This window comes from Hippopotamus amphibius, chromosome 7 (genome assembly GCF_030028045.1).
Source record: "Hippopotamus amphibius kiboko isolate mHipAmp2 chromosome 7, mHipAmp2.hap2, whole genome shotgun sequence".
NCBI lineage: Eukaryota > Metazoa > Chordata > Mammalia > Artiodactyla > Hippopotamidae > Hippopotamus > Hippopotamus amphibius.
In genome coordinates this window covers 68,501,430-68,518,578 of record NC_080192.1, presented here as the reverse complement: position 1 = coordinate 68,518,578, position 17,149 = coordinate 68,501,430, and the positions used below count along the sequence as shown (strand labels likewise).

The 17,149-nt window shown below is 36.1% G+C and overlaps 1 protein-coding gene across 1 annotated transcript in view; it reads right to left on the bottom strand.

The window, feature by feature from the left end:
* Positions 1 to 17,149, bottom strand: part of DNAH6 (dynein axonemal heavy chain 6) — a 276,466-nt gene that overhangs the window by 248,344 nt on the left and 10,973 nt on the right. Inside the window, exons 3-4 of the mRNA XM_057743457.1 lie at positions 9,874 to 10,047; positions 5,805 to 6,067 (exon numbers count right to left, since the gene is read on the bottom strand). Coding sequence (XP_057599440.1) covers positions 5,805 to 6,067; positions 9,874 to 10,047 — 437 coding nt within the window. The remainder of the gene's footprint in view (positions 1 to 5,804; positions 6,068 to 9,873; positions 10,048 to 17,149) is intronic.

Here is a 17,149-nt window from a genome sequence, read left to right as displayed (position 1 = left end):
ACAATTTCTTTGTGTTATAAGAAAAATAAAACTCAAAATATTTGGGAAATAAATATTCAATATTGAGTTTTATAAAACTTCCAAATAAACTTCAGCTCATAAACAAACACAGCTATGACCATAACTTTCTTGAAGTAGCTACTGCATTTCTAATCAAGTCATGATGAATGGCCTGCTCAAGTTCTTAACAATCGCCACTGCTAAGGAATACTGTTCATAGAAGTGGGAGACAGCAAATGGCAGGTGATGATTTATTGCGCTGTTTCTCATGAATGGGAACTCCCTTTTCCACTGACCAGAATTTGGATCATTTGCTCATTTGGAATTATGCACCAAAGATACCATCATTCTTTAATTCTAACAGCTTTTCCTTTTCTTCCTTTGATAAATGCAGTGTTGAAATGTCTTATGATAATACAAATGGATTTAAAACCCAATCAAACATTTCCATATCAAGTATCTCAGAAAGAACTGTGAAGCTTTCTCTCAAACGCAGATGTTACTCTGTCTGACCTAGTAATTTTTCCATAAGCTAAATTCTTAACAGTGACTAAAAAAATCACTAGAGAACCATTTGAAATTTCACTTTTCCAAAGCTGAATTTTTGCTTTGAGTTCCTAACCCTCGTCAGTATGGGCTAATATATTTTCAGGAAGCTCTTTTTATTTTTTATGAAGTTCATCCAGGTACTCAAATGTCAGTTAAGTAACCCAGCTGTGAAACCAAAAACTATCCTTCACTAAATCTACAAAATTGAATCACTTGCAAAATGTTTTCCAATTCCTAACAAAATTCCTCCTTTGGATCACCTATGCACTGAAGTCTGAAACAACAAATAATTATGTTCTGCTCACATAGCTTTGTAGAAAGCTTGAAACAGAAGGTCAGATGGTGGCTTGGATTTTATTATAGTTACAATTTTGATAACATTATTTAACTTGGAATTCATAAGTGCAGAGAAACATTTCCATGTGGGAGTTCCTTTGAGTGAATAAAATAATGTAATATGTATTTTAATCTCAGGACTATCAGAATTAACTCCACATGGAAAATACATTTTAAAGAAGTATTTCTGTAATATCTCATTTGCCTTTGATATTTCAGCCCCAGCTGCTTTTCCGCCCTGAGAAAAGAGTGCTTCCAAACATCTCACTTCAGGGATTCTAGTGCTGTTATCCATCAGTTATTAATGTCTGCATCTCCATCAATATGCAGTAACACTTTCATAAAGTCCTGGATTGTGATCATCTCTGCCATGTAACATGTGGATCTAGTGGTATTATTGATTTTCTTTGCTTTTCTGGTTCCAAATAGAATAAATAATTTCCACACAGGCTGGTAAAACTGCAAGTCTGCAACAGTGAGTCATTCTGATATTAAATATTAATTGTGTATTCTTGCACTCCTAGCTTCTTGAGCTTCTTGATCAGATGCTAATCTAAACATGGGATTTGGTTTCATATTTTGTTCTTCCACATGGCTTTAAAAGTTCAAACCCTTTAGCAGGGAGGGTGGAAATCTTTCAGTAAGGTGTTGATATAGCTTGCTCAGTACCACTGATTCATTTGATAACATTTTCATACTAATGAGATATTTAGGCAAAAGGAAAGGAAATTTACTGTGGCTCACAAATCCAATTTCAGATAATTCTAATTATAATGCCTAATTTCTAACCTTTTTTCTTGACCACTGCATTTATCTTGTAACTTATTCTGTTTCCTCTCTGAGCATATCTTTCTATAGGTGTCTCAGTAACAGTATGACATATCTTTCTTTGGGTTTTTTGTTTGTTTTTTGTTTGCTATGAGAGTGCAACTTTGAATGGTTTCTAGTTGGGATCTCAGTTCCACCTTTATTCATGAATTCTCTATTGGGAATAAAGCATTATTTGGCTTTTTTTTTTTTTTTTTTGCATTTGTTCTGGAAAAATTCAATAGGCTTATACGAGAGACAGATTATTGTGCTAGATTTGGAAATGACAGAATATGTTTCCACGGCTTCCACCACTTTTGGTGGGTAGTGAAGACGTTCTTTGAAGCAAACTCCCAGTATTATGGGGGTCTCATGGACACCACCAAATTCCATCTTGACTGGTAGTACAGCAGAGAAATTAAGAGCATACATTGAGAAGCCAGACAGTTATTATTGTACAACTGGGGGCAAGTCACTTAAAAATTTTGTGTCTTATCTGTAAAGCAGAGCTAATAAATGCATCTATCTTATGGTATTTTTGTGAGAATTTAAAAATATATATATATTTACATACACACACACACATATGCATGTATACGCTTTGCCTGGAACACAGTAAATACCAACAAATTATCACCTTTTATGATATGTAAAATGTGATGATTTGCTTCCGTGCCCTCTCACAAAGTGGGTCTGTGACCAGACTTTCTAACCAATAGCCATCTTCCATACCTCATGGCTCCCGCTCAATTACAGTCACTCTTGTTCAAGACAAAGTCCTAACAAAATAGAATTATTTTGTCTTGATCTATGTTCTCTGTTCCCTTCCTGACCTCTCTAATTCCTGATTCTTTACCTAGTTTCCTCCACTTGCCCAGACCTGACCGGAGTCATCATTATGCCCTGTTGCTGGACAAGATAATCTGCAGTGACAGCTGTATGCTTCCCAGGGTAATATTCCAACACACTTACACATCTCCTTAAAGAAGCAGCTTCAAAACTGTTATGTGTAACACATACCACTAAATTGATTCTTCAGAGTGAACTTGATAAATGTAACTATTTTCTCACTTAGAGGGACCACGGTGGAGATAAACAGTGTAGAATTGTGCATTTAACATATTTTACTACACTTAAAAAATTATGTGAAGACATTATATTTTATCACAACAAAAGGAGTTTGGTATAACATGTCTGTATCCCATTGATCCAGTATTTACTACTTTTAACTTCCAATTTAGCTACTTCCAACTACATAGCATCCAAATAATTGTCTTTACTCATAAGATTTATCATATTTGGAGTTCAGGCTGGGAGGAAAATTTAACAAACACCCCAAAATGTTATAAAATAACAAACCGTGATTCCTACAATATCTTCTTAAATGAGATCTTGCATATTACTACCAAGCATTGTTAGTGTCAGTCCAAAAAAGTATAAAACATCAACTCAGTTCCCTTAGTAATAGTGTTCATTAGTCTAGAAAGACAATTTCCCAAATCGCACAAAAGCACCACCTTCAACACTTTGTCTTGTGCTACTAAATAGATGAGAATCAGTTTTACGTTTGGCAAAATCTGACTCCTCTCATAATGGGGAAGTAATATCACAAATGTCACTCCTTGATGTCTGGGTTATGGGATATTTTTTAAATAAGAAGAAGCTATGAAAATATTTCACACGTTAATCAAGAAGTGTTTATAAAAATTAGCAAATAAGCCATTTTTTCTGAGTTACCATTAAACATCCATAACCTCTTCTTCAAAAACTTATAAAAAACTAAAAAAAGAAGTAGTAAGGTAGTGGTGGAATAACAATACTGTTAAAGGGATATTTTTTATATCAAAGAGCTTTAAATTCCATTATATATTAATTATCCCATCTTAAAAAAAAAAAACAAGCTGTTTCTCTTAAGAAAAGCCCTCACTCTTGACCCCAATTGTCCTTTCATCTACTACCCTGTTCCTCTTCTGTCTTTGGTATTCCCAAATTAGTGTGTCCAAATCCAAAGTCCTATTTTTCCTTGAAGAATCTGTTCCATCCAGCCTTCTGTGTCTTACTTAATAGCAACTCACTCTTTCTCTTGCTTAGTCAAAGGGATTATTAAAGTCATCCTGGGCTCTTCTCTGGTTGCCCACCTTGTATACAATCCATAAAAATATCCTGTTGACTTAACCTTTGAATTATTTCCAGAATTTGACCCACTTCTCCCCACCTCCACCACTATCACCTGGTCCATCTCTTATCTGAATAATTAAAGCCTTATAATTGGTCTTCCTGTTTCAATACTTGATCCTCGAAAGTCTATTCTCTACACAGCAACCAGAGAGGTCCTCTTTCTTTTTCTTTCTCTCTTTCTTTCTTCCTTTCTTTTTCTTTCTTTTTCTTTCTTTCCTTCCTTCCTTCCTTCCTTTCTTTCTTTCTTTCTTTCTTTCTTTCTTTCTTTCTTTCTCTTCCTTCCCTCCCTCCCTCCCTCCCTTCCTTCCTTTCTTCCTTCCCTTCTTCCTCCCCTTTCTTTTTTTCTGCACTGTGCAGCATGTGTGATCCCTGACCAGGGATCAAACCAGTGTCCCCTACATTGGAAGCATGGAGTCTTAATCACTGGACCACTAGGGAAGTCTCAGAGAGGTCCCTTTTAAAAAGTAATCCAGACCATGGCACTTCTCTACTCAAAATCCTTCCTTGGTTCTCCATTTTTCTCAGAGCAAAAGTTAATGTTTTTACAATAGCTGGCAAGGCCATCCATGGTATGTCCTCTCATTCATTCTACTGTAGTCTCACCAGGCTCCAGCTCGGTTCTTCAACATGCCAGGTATGCTCCTGCCCTCGGATATTTGTATTCACTTTGCTGCTGTCTAGAAGGCTCTTCTCCCCTCTCCCCATAGCACATACCTTACTCCTTCTCCTTCAAGTCTTTGTCCAAATGCCAGCTTCTCAATGAGGCCCACCCTGACCACTCCAGTTTATTCACAACCTCTTTCCAAGAACTCCCAATCCCCTTTGCTCTACTCTGTTTCTTTTTCTATAACACTTAGCACATTCTAGCATTCTGTATAATTTGCTCCTGTATCATATTAATTATTGTCTCCTGCTGCTAAAATGTAAGCTCCCTGCGGGCAGCGATTTTGATCTGGATGGTTCACTAGTATTGCTCTAGCACCTAGAAACGTTCATGCTATAGATCAGGTGCTCAATACATTTTGCTGAATGATTGGATTTTCACAAGCATCTCTGTTCCTTCTATAAGTTATTTCTCACTCCTGTTAAGCTCTTTCAGATTTACAATAAATTTATCATTTAAAAATTTGATTAAAATTTTTTTTCTTTTCTCAAGCAGAAGAGCTGTTTTTGGTGTTATCTGACTCAATCAAAACCATAGTGCTGAGTAAGGGAGAAGAGAATTCCCAGAAGGAACTTTTATCTTCCTGTGCAGCAGAGACTGGGGAAGGCAGCTCAAAGAATCTGGTGGCAAAGCTCATCTACAATCACCTTCAAGGAAAGACTGTATCCAACCCAACTAAACCACCATTGAGGAAGGTCAGCATCAGCTTTACGTCCTGCTATCCATGGTGCTGAACTTTAGAGCAATTCAGACTCACATTTGGGTGATTCTTCAAATTATTTCAACAAATGTGTGTCTAGCAACGACAGAGAGTATATGTGAGTGTGTGTGTATTATTCTATATAAAAGACCCTAAATTATCAAGCTTATTTTACTTACAAAAACCCCTTATTTCTATTCTATTAAGGAAAGCTGAAATGATGTGAAAAAAATCATGCATCATCTATTTTTTATACATTGCCATCTTCTTTTCTAACTAATCACAAAACATCAAAAATATGTCTGTAATACTGATTAAAAATACATGGCATTATATCAATATAATATAAACATATAAGGAGCCCAGCAGTGCCTACAAAATGTCTATAAGTAAAGATAAATGGGGAAAATAAACAAAATTATTGTGATTAAGATTCATTTGTCATTGGATGAAAACCGAAATTAGATTTTATCATATAAATCATTAATACTGAATCAATTATGGCTAACATTTGCAATCTTATTTGTAATTTTTACTGCTAAATAAACTTCTTCGTAAAAGAGAACTCACTTCAGATTATATGTATCGTACTCAATGGAAGATCTTGGCACTGTGGAGATCATATAGAGAAACCCAATGTGTTCATTTTCACGTACTATTTTAATAATTTGCAAGGGATTTTGGATGTTGGCTTTAATGACTTCTTCCCGGTCGTGGAAATAGTACTTAGGGTAAGTTGAGGTACTCATCTCATAGAGGCCTCTTCTTCCAGTGCTGATACGTGACAGTTTCGCAGGAGAGGGAGAGAACACCTCGGCAGAGGGCCATTGGATCTAAACAAAGCCAAATTTTTAAAACGTGAGTTTTTATGGGGGAAAATAAAAACGACATGTAAGTGACAAAATATTAACCTCCGGGACTAACTACCACACTGCCCGAGATGTCTAGGGCTCAAAGGCAAGCATTTTTGAACTGAAAATTTTCAAAGTGTTGTTCAGCAGTGATCGATCCCTTCTCAGTACTCCCTGCCCCGATGTCCGTCCCCTTCCCACAAACACCCCCAGCGACGCCTCCCATTGCCTTCTCCCCTCCCTTCATCAATGTTTTCTTTTTTCAATATAAGTTTTTAAATAATTTTAAATTAGTTATCTATTTTATACATGTTAGCATGTATATGTCAACCCCGGTCTCCCAATTTCACTCCACGTTTATAAACATCAAAATGCTGCCGGCTCCCTGGTGTTTGCGGGGCCCACCGCTCCCCTTGCTCAGCGCTCTGCATCTCCGCTGACTGAGGCCTTTCCCTTCAACCTCCTCCAGTTCTGACAGCCTTGATGTTTTTCAGTGAGGGACATCTTGAACAGCTGTCATCATAACTCATAATAAACTACTTTTTTTAGTGAACGTGATGTGTTGTCACATTGAGTGCTGGGGATCCGTATGTAACAGCCTTGGGGAAGCATATATGTTATTAACTCACAAGTGCCTGTTCTGGAGACAGCGCTTCCCACATTTCAGTCTGCATGTGAATCACCTGTGTTTCCTGATAAAATGAAGAGTCTGCCAGCCAGTCTGAGGTGGGGCCTGAGATTCTGCATTTCTCACTTGCTCCCAGGAGACGTGATGCTGCTTGCTGCTGGACCACGCGTGGAGCCCCAAGGCTAAGTCCCCGCCATGTTCACACACGTGAGCTTTGCTCTAATCCCTGGGTCCCACTGTCTACTCTCAGTGCCACTCACACTCCTTTGCTCCTCCCCAACAAATCTGGGACAGCATCACACACATCCTCTCCTCTTGTGGAGGAGGTTGCTACTGTGCTTAAGGAAATATGACGTCAACTCCAACAGTCATCCCTTTGTCTGTCTGACAGGAATGGCTTTAAAAGAATCACCACTGCAGACCTGCTTTGATGAATAACTGAGGTACATATACAAATGATATCTTTATTGCCTATTTGCATAGTTCATAGAGGTTGCCATTTCTACAAGAGAGTTATCACTACAAGCTCTGTGGAACAACGTCCCCAGAAGATTCATATTCACAGGGATCACTATTCTCCATCTCTGATTAAATACCTCATTGAATAGGAGTTTCAGAAGAGAACACTGGGAAGTTCAGAGCTAAAGGACATACATCTTTGAATCCAAAGATAAAATGTGCTCCTTTTACTGACTGGCCAGGGATAGCAACAAAGCCACTGTTTTCTTATATAAAAGAAGAGGCCAAACCAGATACCAGAACCAGAAAAAATACACATTGCTTTGCCCTAATGTTTCAGCAAGAGTTGTAGTCAACTCTTTTATGAGACAAGAGTATTAATATTTTAACAGGAAATGCATTTATTTTCTTTATTATATCCCTTAAAAAGTTGTACTGCATTCTAAGTGAAAGGTTTCTTCAACAATAGCCCTATATATTTTCATTTTATTTCTAATTATGTAACTCATTCAATTTAAACAGTCACATAAGTGTGGATTTTGCAGTGGCTGGGGAGGGAAACAGGAAACATTTATTCATAAAATGTAGAACATCTATAATATTCCTCTACGGTGGATGCCCAGTCTAACTAATAACTCAATCTTCCTTAATTACCAGAAACAAAGCCTTCAACTTTCCTTCTTTCCTTTCTCTCTCTCTCCCTCCCCTACTCTCTTTCCTTCCCTCCCTTCCCTCCTTCCTTCCCTCCCTTCTCTCCTCCCTTCCCTCCTTCCTTCCTCCCTTCCTTCATCTCCCAGGAAATCCTCATAGCTACATTTCCATTCTGAACTCATTCTGAAAAATCAATACCCAGAAAAATGAGCCTCTTCTCAGAATAAATACCCTTCTCCTTTTAAATAGAATAAATATCCCCTTTCTTCCACATTTCCCTTTAACCTCTAACTCTTTACTGAATTCTTCACTTAGTTACAATTACAACCAAACATAATCCATAACTTATTCCTTTTCAGTGGCTTCCTTCATCCCAGATGTGCACACAATCTCTCTCGCTTTTATTTTTTATTTTTTAAAATTTTTATTGAAGTATAGTGGATTTACAATGTTGTTAGTTTCTGCTGTACAGCAAAGTGATTCAGTTATACACACATATATATTCTTTTTCATATCCTTTTCCATTATGGTTTATCACAGGATATTGAATATAGTTCCCTGTGCTGTACAGCAGGACCTTGTTTTCTTTATCCTTCCTATATATAATAGTTTGCATAATCTCTTTTTAAAATTCAAGCTCTTGAAACCCATTTTACACCAAATGAGTTAATTCATGGACAATCAGATCTTTCTTGACCACACTTAAAATATTTCATTCTCTCTTTCTACTTCACAGAAACCAAATTAACTAAAGGTATACAATTTCATACAATTTATCGTATGATATTCTCTCAGGATGATCTCATCCAAACCCATGGTGAGCCTCCTTCCAGCTGGCTCCCAAGGCCATAGCTCTCCCATATTACCTGCCTTGTTAACTTTCCACTCATTTCTCTGAGCTTAGTGCAATTCCCTAGGGTAGCTGTTGTTCCACTGATGGTCCCCTTGGCCACCAGGTATAAGCATCCTTTCTGTTCAGTTCTCCATTATTTTGTACTTTAAATGACCAATGAGAGCACATCCCACAGCATTTAAGTGTTCACTTGTCCACCTCCCCACCTCCATAATCTGACATCTTCGAGGACAGACCTTGTCTTCATTTCTAGCACTCCAGCCCTAAGCCTGAAAGACAGGCAATTAGCACTGAAAGATCCTCTCAATAAAAGGTTCAGAGATTTCTTGGCTGTATTGGTGTTTTTATTGTGGGTGTGTCCTCCACATTTTCTCCCACTTCTGTTTTTTTGTTCATCTACAGGTATTCACATGAAGCCAGGCGCTAGTGATTTTGTCCCCGAGCTACTATTCACTTATTCCTTGCAAGGCAACTTCCCCACTCTACAACTCTCACCAATTACAAAAGCTGTCTCTCTAGTTGGTTCAGTTTCTATTTTATTGCCCTTTACCAAGGTCTTCAAAGATTTGGGGGAATAATGATGAAAATTTCATAAAAGTTATAATAACATTCAAAACACTATTATGTCTTCTTTTAACATGTCTTCTGGAGAAGATCAGAAGACACTGTATGAATGCTGAAAGTCTTCCTTTATGATTTTACGCTACTGTCCAAATTTCCCTTAAATAAAAAGAACTGGGAAATTTTGTATTCCCCCAAACCATTATATAACCTAAGAGAAAAAGATTTTGCCTCTATCCTTATGAGTTAAAAGTATGTTAGCAATGCTATATGAAACTAACATTAAATTAAAAGGGTCAATTAAGTAAGGGGTGAGGGGTGAAGGGGAAGCTGGGATGAAGCGAGAGAATAGCATTGACATATATACACTACCAAATGTAAAACAGATAGCTAGTAGGAAACTGCTGCATAAAACAGGGAGATCAACTTGACAGTGGGCGATGACTTAAAGGGATGGAATAGGGAGGGATGGGATAGGGAGGGTGGGAGGGAGTCGTGGGAGGGAGGGCATATGGGGATATATGTATAAATACAGATGATTCACTTTATTGTACAGCAAAAACTGACACAACAATGTAAAGCAATTATATTCCAATAAAGAGCTTCAAAAAAATATTAAGTACCTTAATACTATACCTGTTTTTTCTTTTTCACAGAATCTTCACACTCAAACTGAAAAAGAGATTTGGCAGAACTTCCTTCTTCAGTGCTTCCTGGAGGTTTTAGGACTCCAGCAGCAATTAACCGGGATCGGTTCTGGTCATATATGTATTCTGGCTTCTTATGATCTTGGTAGACTTTTAGCACTGGCTTTGGGAAATAAAGAGACATGTTAATTGTTTAAATATGAATGTGAACTTGTCTTGTTCTTCACTACCTTTGGACTCTATCTCTGTTGGAAACTGATCACCTTCCTGGAGTAATTCCTATCTAAGCCACAATCATCATAGCAGTTATCACCATTGTCTGTCCATGGCCTACTGCTTGACTAAGACTTTTCTACCCGGTTTCCATTAATTCTGTCTTTTAAATACCAATGAATACTTCTAAGGGTGACGTAATGACAGAAAGTACACAGAGGCATGAAATCGCATGCTCATGAATTGTCCAACACAACTCGCCACCATTCACTACAACGGTTACAAGGGGAAGAATCATAGAATCCTCCCACGCTACCCTAAAGTCACTAATCACTTCCCATAGCCATAACTAATTGAAGGCCATCACATAACTAAAAAACCTGACTTTAAAAATGGGCAGAGAATCTGAATAGACATATATCCAAAGAGGAAATGCAGATGACCAATAGGCACGTGAAAAGAGGCTCAGCATCACTATTCTCAGGAAAGTGCAATCAAAACTACAATGAGATATCACCTCACACCTGTCAGAATGACCATCATCAAAAAGACAACAAATAAAAGTTTTGCCAAGGATGTGGAGAAAAGGGAAAACGGTGGAGATATAAATGGTGCAGCCAGTATGGAAAACAGTATGGTGATTCCTCAAAAAATTTTAAAAAGAACTACCATATGACCCAGCAATTCCACTCCTGGGTATTTATCTCAAAAAAACAAAAACAGTAATTCAAAAAGATGGACGCACTCTATGTTCACTGCAGCATTAATTACAACAGCCAAGATATGGAAGCAACCTACGAGCCCATCGATACACATGAATGGATAAAGATGTGGTATTTATATACAGTGGAATACTAATCAAGCCATACAAAACAATGAAATTTTTTCATTTGTGACAAGGATAGACCTTAAGGGGATTATGCTAAGTGAAATAAGTCAGACAGAGGAAGACAAATACTAGATGACTTAACTTATATGTGGAATCTAAAAAAAAATATGAATAAACATAACAAGGCAGAAACAAAGCTATAGATACAGAGAACAAACTAGTGGTTGCCAGAGGGAAGAGGGGTGGGTGAAGGAAAGAAATAAGTGAGGAAGATTAAGAGGTACAAACTTACAGTTGCAAAATAAAAGAGTCATGGGTATGAAATGTACAGCGTGGGGTATATAGCCAACAATTTTGTAATATCTCTGTATGGTGACAGATGCTAACTAGGCTTATCGTGGTGATCATTTTGAAATGTATACAAATATTGAATCACTATGTTGTATAAGAGAAACTAATATAGTTTTATAGTTCAATTGTATTTTAAAAACAAAGTCATAGCAAAAGAGATCAGATTTGTAGTTACCAGAGGCGGGGGTGGAGGGGGGGATATTGAATACAGATAGTCAAAAAGAGAAAAGACAGTCTCTTCAATAAGTGGAGCTGGAAAAACCGGACAGAAACATGTAAAAGAATGAAATTAGAACATTCTATAACACCATATACAAAAATAAACTCAAAACGGATTGAAGACCTAACTGTAAGACTGGATACTATAAAACTTCTAGAGGAAAACATAGGCAGAGCACTCTGACATAAATCACAGCAATATTTTTTTGGATCTGTCTCCTAAAGTAAAGGAAGTAAAAGCAAAAATAAACAAACGAGACTTAATTCAAATTAACAGCTTTTGCACAGCAAAGGAAACCACAGACAAAATGAAAAGACAACCTACTGAGTATGAGAAAATATTTGCATGTGATATGACCAATAAGGGATTAATATCAAATGTATATAAACTCATGCTCATAAAACTCAACATCAGAAAAATAAACAATCCGATTAAAAATGGGGCAGAAAAAGTGAATAGACATTTTTTTAAAGAGTAAATGCAGATGACCAAACAGGCACGTGAAAAGATGCTCAACATTGCTAATTATCAGGAAAGTGCAAATCAAAACCACAATGAGACAAAAACAGCCTCTTCAATAAGTGGTGCTGGGAAAACTGGATAGCTACAAGTAAAACAATGAAATTAGAATATTCCCTAACACGATACACAAAAATAAACTCAAAATGGATTAAAGACCTAAATATAAGGCCAGACACTATAAAACTCTTAGAGGAAAACACAGGCAGAACACTCTATGACATAAGTGACAGCAAGATCCTTTTTGACCCACCTCCTAGAGTAACAGAAATAAAAACAAAAATTTAAAAAAATGGGACCTAACGAAACTTAGAAATTTTTGCACAGCAAAGGAAACCATAAACAAAATGAAAAGACAACCCTCAGGATGGGAGAAAATATTTGCAAACAAAGCAACCAACAAAAGATTAATCTTCAAAATACACAAGTAGCGCATGCAGCTCAATATCAAAAAAACAAACAACCCCATTCAAATGGGTGGAAGACCTAAATAGACATTTCTCTAAAGACATACACATGGCTAACAAACACATGAAAAGATGCTCAACATCACTAATCATTAGAGAAATGCAAATCAAAGCCACAATGAGGTATCACCACACACGGGTCAGAATGGCTATCATGAAAAAATCTAGAAATAATAAATGCTAGAGAGGGTGTGGAAAAAGGGAATCCTCCTGCACTGTTGATGGGAATGTAAATTGATACAGCCACTATGGAGAACAGTATGGAAATTCCTTTAAAAACTAAAAATAGAACTACCATATGACCCAGCAATCCCACTACTGGGCATATATCCTGAGAAAACCATAATTCAAGAAGATGCATGTACCACAATGTTCACTGCAGCACTATTTACAATAGCCAGGACATGGAAACAATCTAAATGTCCACTGATGCATGAATGGATAAAGAAGATGTGGTACATGTATACAATGGAATATTACTCAGCCATAATAGGGAATGAAATTGAGTTATTTGTAGTGAAGTGGATGGACCTGAAGAGTGTCATACGGAGTGAAGTAAGTCAGAAACAGAAAAACAAATACCATATGCTAATGCATACATGTGGAATCTAGAAAAATGGTACTGATGAACACAGCGGCAGAGCAGGAATAAAGACGCATATGTAGAGAACGGACTAGAGAACACCGGGTGGGGAGGTGGGGAGGCTGGGATGTAGTGAGAGAGTAGCAGTGGCATATATACACTACCAAATATAAAATAGATAGCTAGTCAGAAGCTGTTGTATACACAGGGAGATAAGCTCAGTCCTCTGTGATGACCTAGACGGGTGGGCTAGGGAGGGTGGGAGGGAGGCTCAAGAGGCAGGAGATATGGGAAGATATACACACACACACACGCACACACACACACACATACACACACATACATATAACTGATTCACTTTGTTGTACAGCAGAAACTAACACTGTAAAGCAATTATAGTCCAATAAAGATGTATTAAAAAAAAGGAAAAAAAAGACATGATACCATAAAACTCCGAGAAGAGAATATAGGCAAAACATTCTATGACATAAATCTTAGCAATATTTTCTTAGATTAGACTCATAAGGCAAAAAACATAAGAGCAAAAATAAATAAATGAGAGCTAATCAAACTTAAAAGCTTTTTCACAGCAAAGGAAACCATAAACAAAACAAAAAAACAACTTAACGGAATAAGAGAAAATATTTGCAAATGATTCAACCAACAAGGGTTAATATCTCAAATATACAAACAGCTGATACAGCTCAATATTGAAAAAACAAACAACCAAATCAAAAAAGTGGACAGAAGACCTAAATAGACATTTCTCCAAAGAAGACATATAGATGGCCAATGGGCATGTGAAAAGATGCTCAACATTGCTAATTATTAGAGAAACGCATATCAAAACCACAATGAGGTATCAACCTCACACTGGTTAGAATGGCCATCATCAAAAAGTCTACAAATAATAAATGCTGGAGAAAAGGGAACCCTCATACACTGTTGGTAGAAATGTAAATTGGTACAGCCACTATGGAGAAAAGTATGGAGGTTACTTAAAAAACTAAAAATAGAGCTACCATGTGATTAAGCAATCCCATTCCTGGGCATATATCCAGAAAAAGACAAAAACTCTAATTTGAAAAGATACATGAACTCCAATATTCAAAGAAGCACTATTTACAATAGCCAACACATGGAAGTAACATAAGTGCCCATCTACAGATGACACACACACACACACACCCACACACACGCAGAGGAATATTACTCAGCCATAAAAAGAATAAAATATCACCATTTCCAGCAACATGGATGGACCTGGAGAATATTATACTAAGTGAAGTAAGTCAGACAGAGAAAGACAAATATTATATGACATCACATATGTGGAATCTAAAAAATAATGCAAATTAATCTATACACAGAACAGAAACAGACTCACAGAGATAGAAATCAAATTTATGGTTACCAAAGGGGAAAGGGAGGGGGAGGGTTAAATTAGGAGTATGGGATTAGCAGATACAAACTACTATACATAAAGTAGATAAGCAACAAGGATTTACTGTATAGCACAGGGCACTATATTCAATATCTTGTAATAACCAATAGTGGAAAATAACCTGAAAAAATACATATATTATATGCATATATGTAATAAATATACATAGAATATACATATAATACATATATTTAAATTATTAAGAAAATTTAAGTACAAGCATTTATATGGATATTTGCTTTATTTCCTTCTTGAGTAACAACCTGGTAGTAGAATGGCTGGATCATATGGTAGGTATATACTTAACTTTTTAAGAAATTGCTAAACCATTTGCACCATTTCATATTTCTATCAGAAGGGTATGGGTGTTCTACTCCCTCCACATGCCCACCAACATTTGATATGGTCAGTTTTAGCCATTATAACAGGTATATAGTGGTACTTTATGATTTTAATTTACATTTCCTTAATGACCAGTGAAGTTGAGAAGAGACTGTAAAACTTTTTCTTTAAAGGTCCAGATAGCAAATATTTCAGGCTTAAGAACCATACAGTCTCAATCCCAACTCAGGACTCTGCTGTTGCATCATGAAAACATCAATAAACAATCCATATGCAAATGGCTATGGGTGTGTGTCTCAGCAGTCCCCAAGACCATCCTTAGATTTGATGATTTGCTAGGACTCATAGGATCTAGTGTGTAGTAGTACTCATGGCTGATTTATTAGAGCAAAAGAGGAAAAAACTAAAATTAGGAAAGGGAAAAGGTATATGAGACAAAGTCTGGGGAAAACCAGGAGCAAGTTTTCCATGGCACTCTTCCAGTGGAATCCATACAGGTATGGATGTATAACTGGACTCTCAATTGTGTTCCATCAGTCTATTCGTCTATCTTGACATCAATATTAAATGTCTTAATTATTGTAGTTTTATAGTAAGTATTGAAATGAGTGTTAGACTTTAAATTTTTTTAAAAAATTGTTTTGGTTGTCCTAAGTCTTTTGCATTTTTCTATGAATTTTAGAATCAGCTTGTCAATTTATACCAAAAAAGAGAAATACTGCTGGGACTGACTGGAATTGAATTAAATTTAAAGATCAACTTGCGGAGAACTGACATCTTGAAAATACTGAGTCTTCTAAACTACAAACACAGTATCATTCTTCATTTACTTACATCCTCTTTAATTTCTCTGTTATATTTTGTAGTATTCATTCTTCAAATCTTGTACATTCTCATTAGGTTTACTCTCAATTCATATTTTTGTTGCTATCATAAATGGTATTCTTATTTAATTTCAATTTCGAATTGCTCATATACAAAGTGCAATTAGCTTTTTATGCTGATCTTGTATTCTGTATCCTTGCTAACATCATTATCAGTTCTAATAATTTTTTCATAGCTTTCATTGGATTTTCCAAATAGATGATCATGTCCTCTGTGAATAAAAATTTTTACTTCTTACTTTCTAATTTGGATTCCTTTTGTCTCTTTCCCTTACCTTATTGGAATAGCTACCATCTCTAGTACATTGTTAAACAGAAATGGTGGGAGCAGATGTCCTTATTTGTTCATAATTTTTCACGATTAAGTCTGACGTTAGGTGTAGGTTGTTCATGGGTGCCATTTTTTAAACAAAAAAAAATAGAATCTTTTGTTAGATTTTATCTGTACCTATTGATATAATCATATGGTTTTTATTTTTCAGTTGGATAATATGGTGAATTACAGTGACTGCTTTTTAAATGGTTAATTCCCTATATTCTTGAGATAAATCCCATTGGCAATGACGTATTTCATAGTTGGGTTCAAATTCCTAAAATTTTTATATAGTTTTTTTTAAATAACAATATTAACTACAATTTATTGAGCATCTTCTGTGTGACAATAATACCCATTAATCTTTATAGCAAATGTGTTAGAAGAATACTATTATTGGAATTTTACTTTATTTTTTATTGAGACAATTAAAATGTAACATTACATTAGTTTAAAGTGTAAAACATACATATATGTTGCAAAATGATCACTACAATAAATCCAGTTAACATCCATCATCACACATAATTACACTTTTTTTTTCTTGTAAGAAGAATTTTGAAGATATTCTCTTGGCAACCTTCAAATAGACAATAGAGTATTATTACCTATAGTTACCATGCTGGTCATGATATCCCCAGGACTCATTTATTTTATAACTGAAAGTTTGTACCTTTTAACCCTCTTCACTCATTTCATCCACCCCACCCCCTCAACCTATTCTCTGGCAAACATCTATCTGTTCTCTGATTCTATGAGTTCAGTTTTCATTTTATTTAGATTCCACACGTAAGCGAGATCATATGGTATTTGTCTTTCTCTGTCTGACATATTTCACTAGCATAATGCCTTCAAGGTGCATCCATGTTGTTGCAAATGGCAACATTTTTTCTTTTTATGCCTGAATAATATTCCATTGTGTGTATATATACCACATTTTCTTTATCCATTCTTACACTGATGGACACATAAGTTGATTTCTCATGTCTTGGGTATTGTAAATAATGATGTAATGAATGGGGGTTCACATATATATATTTGAGTTAGTATTTTTATTTTCTTCAGCTAAATGCCCAGAAGTATGACTGATGAATCACATT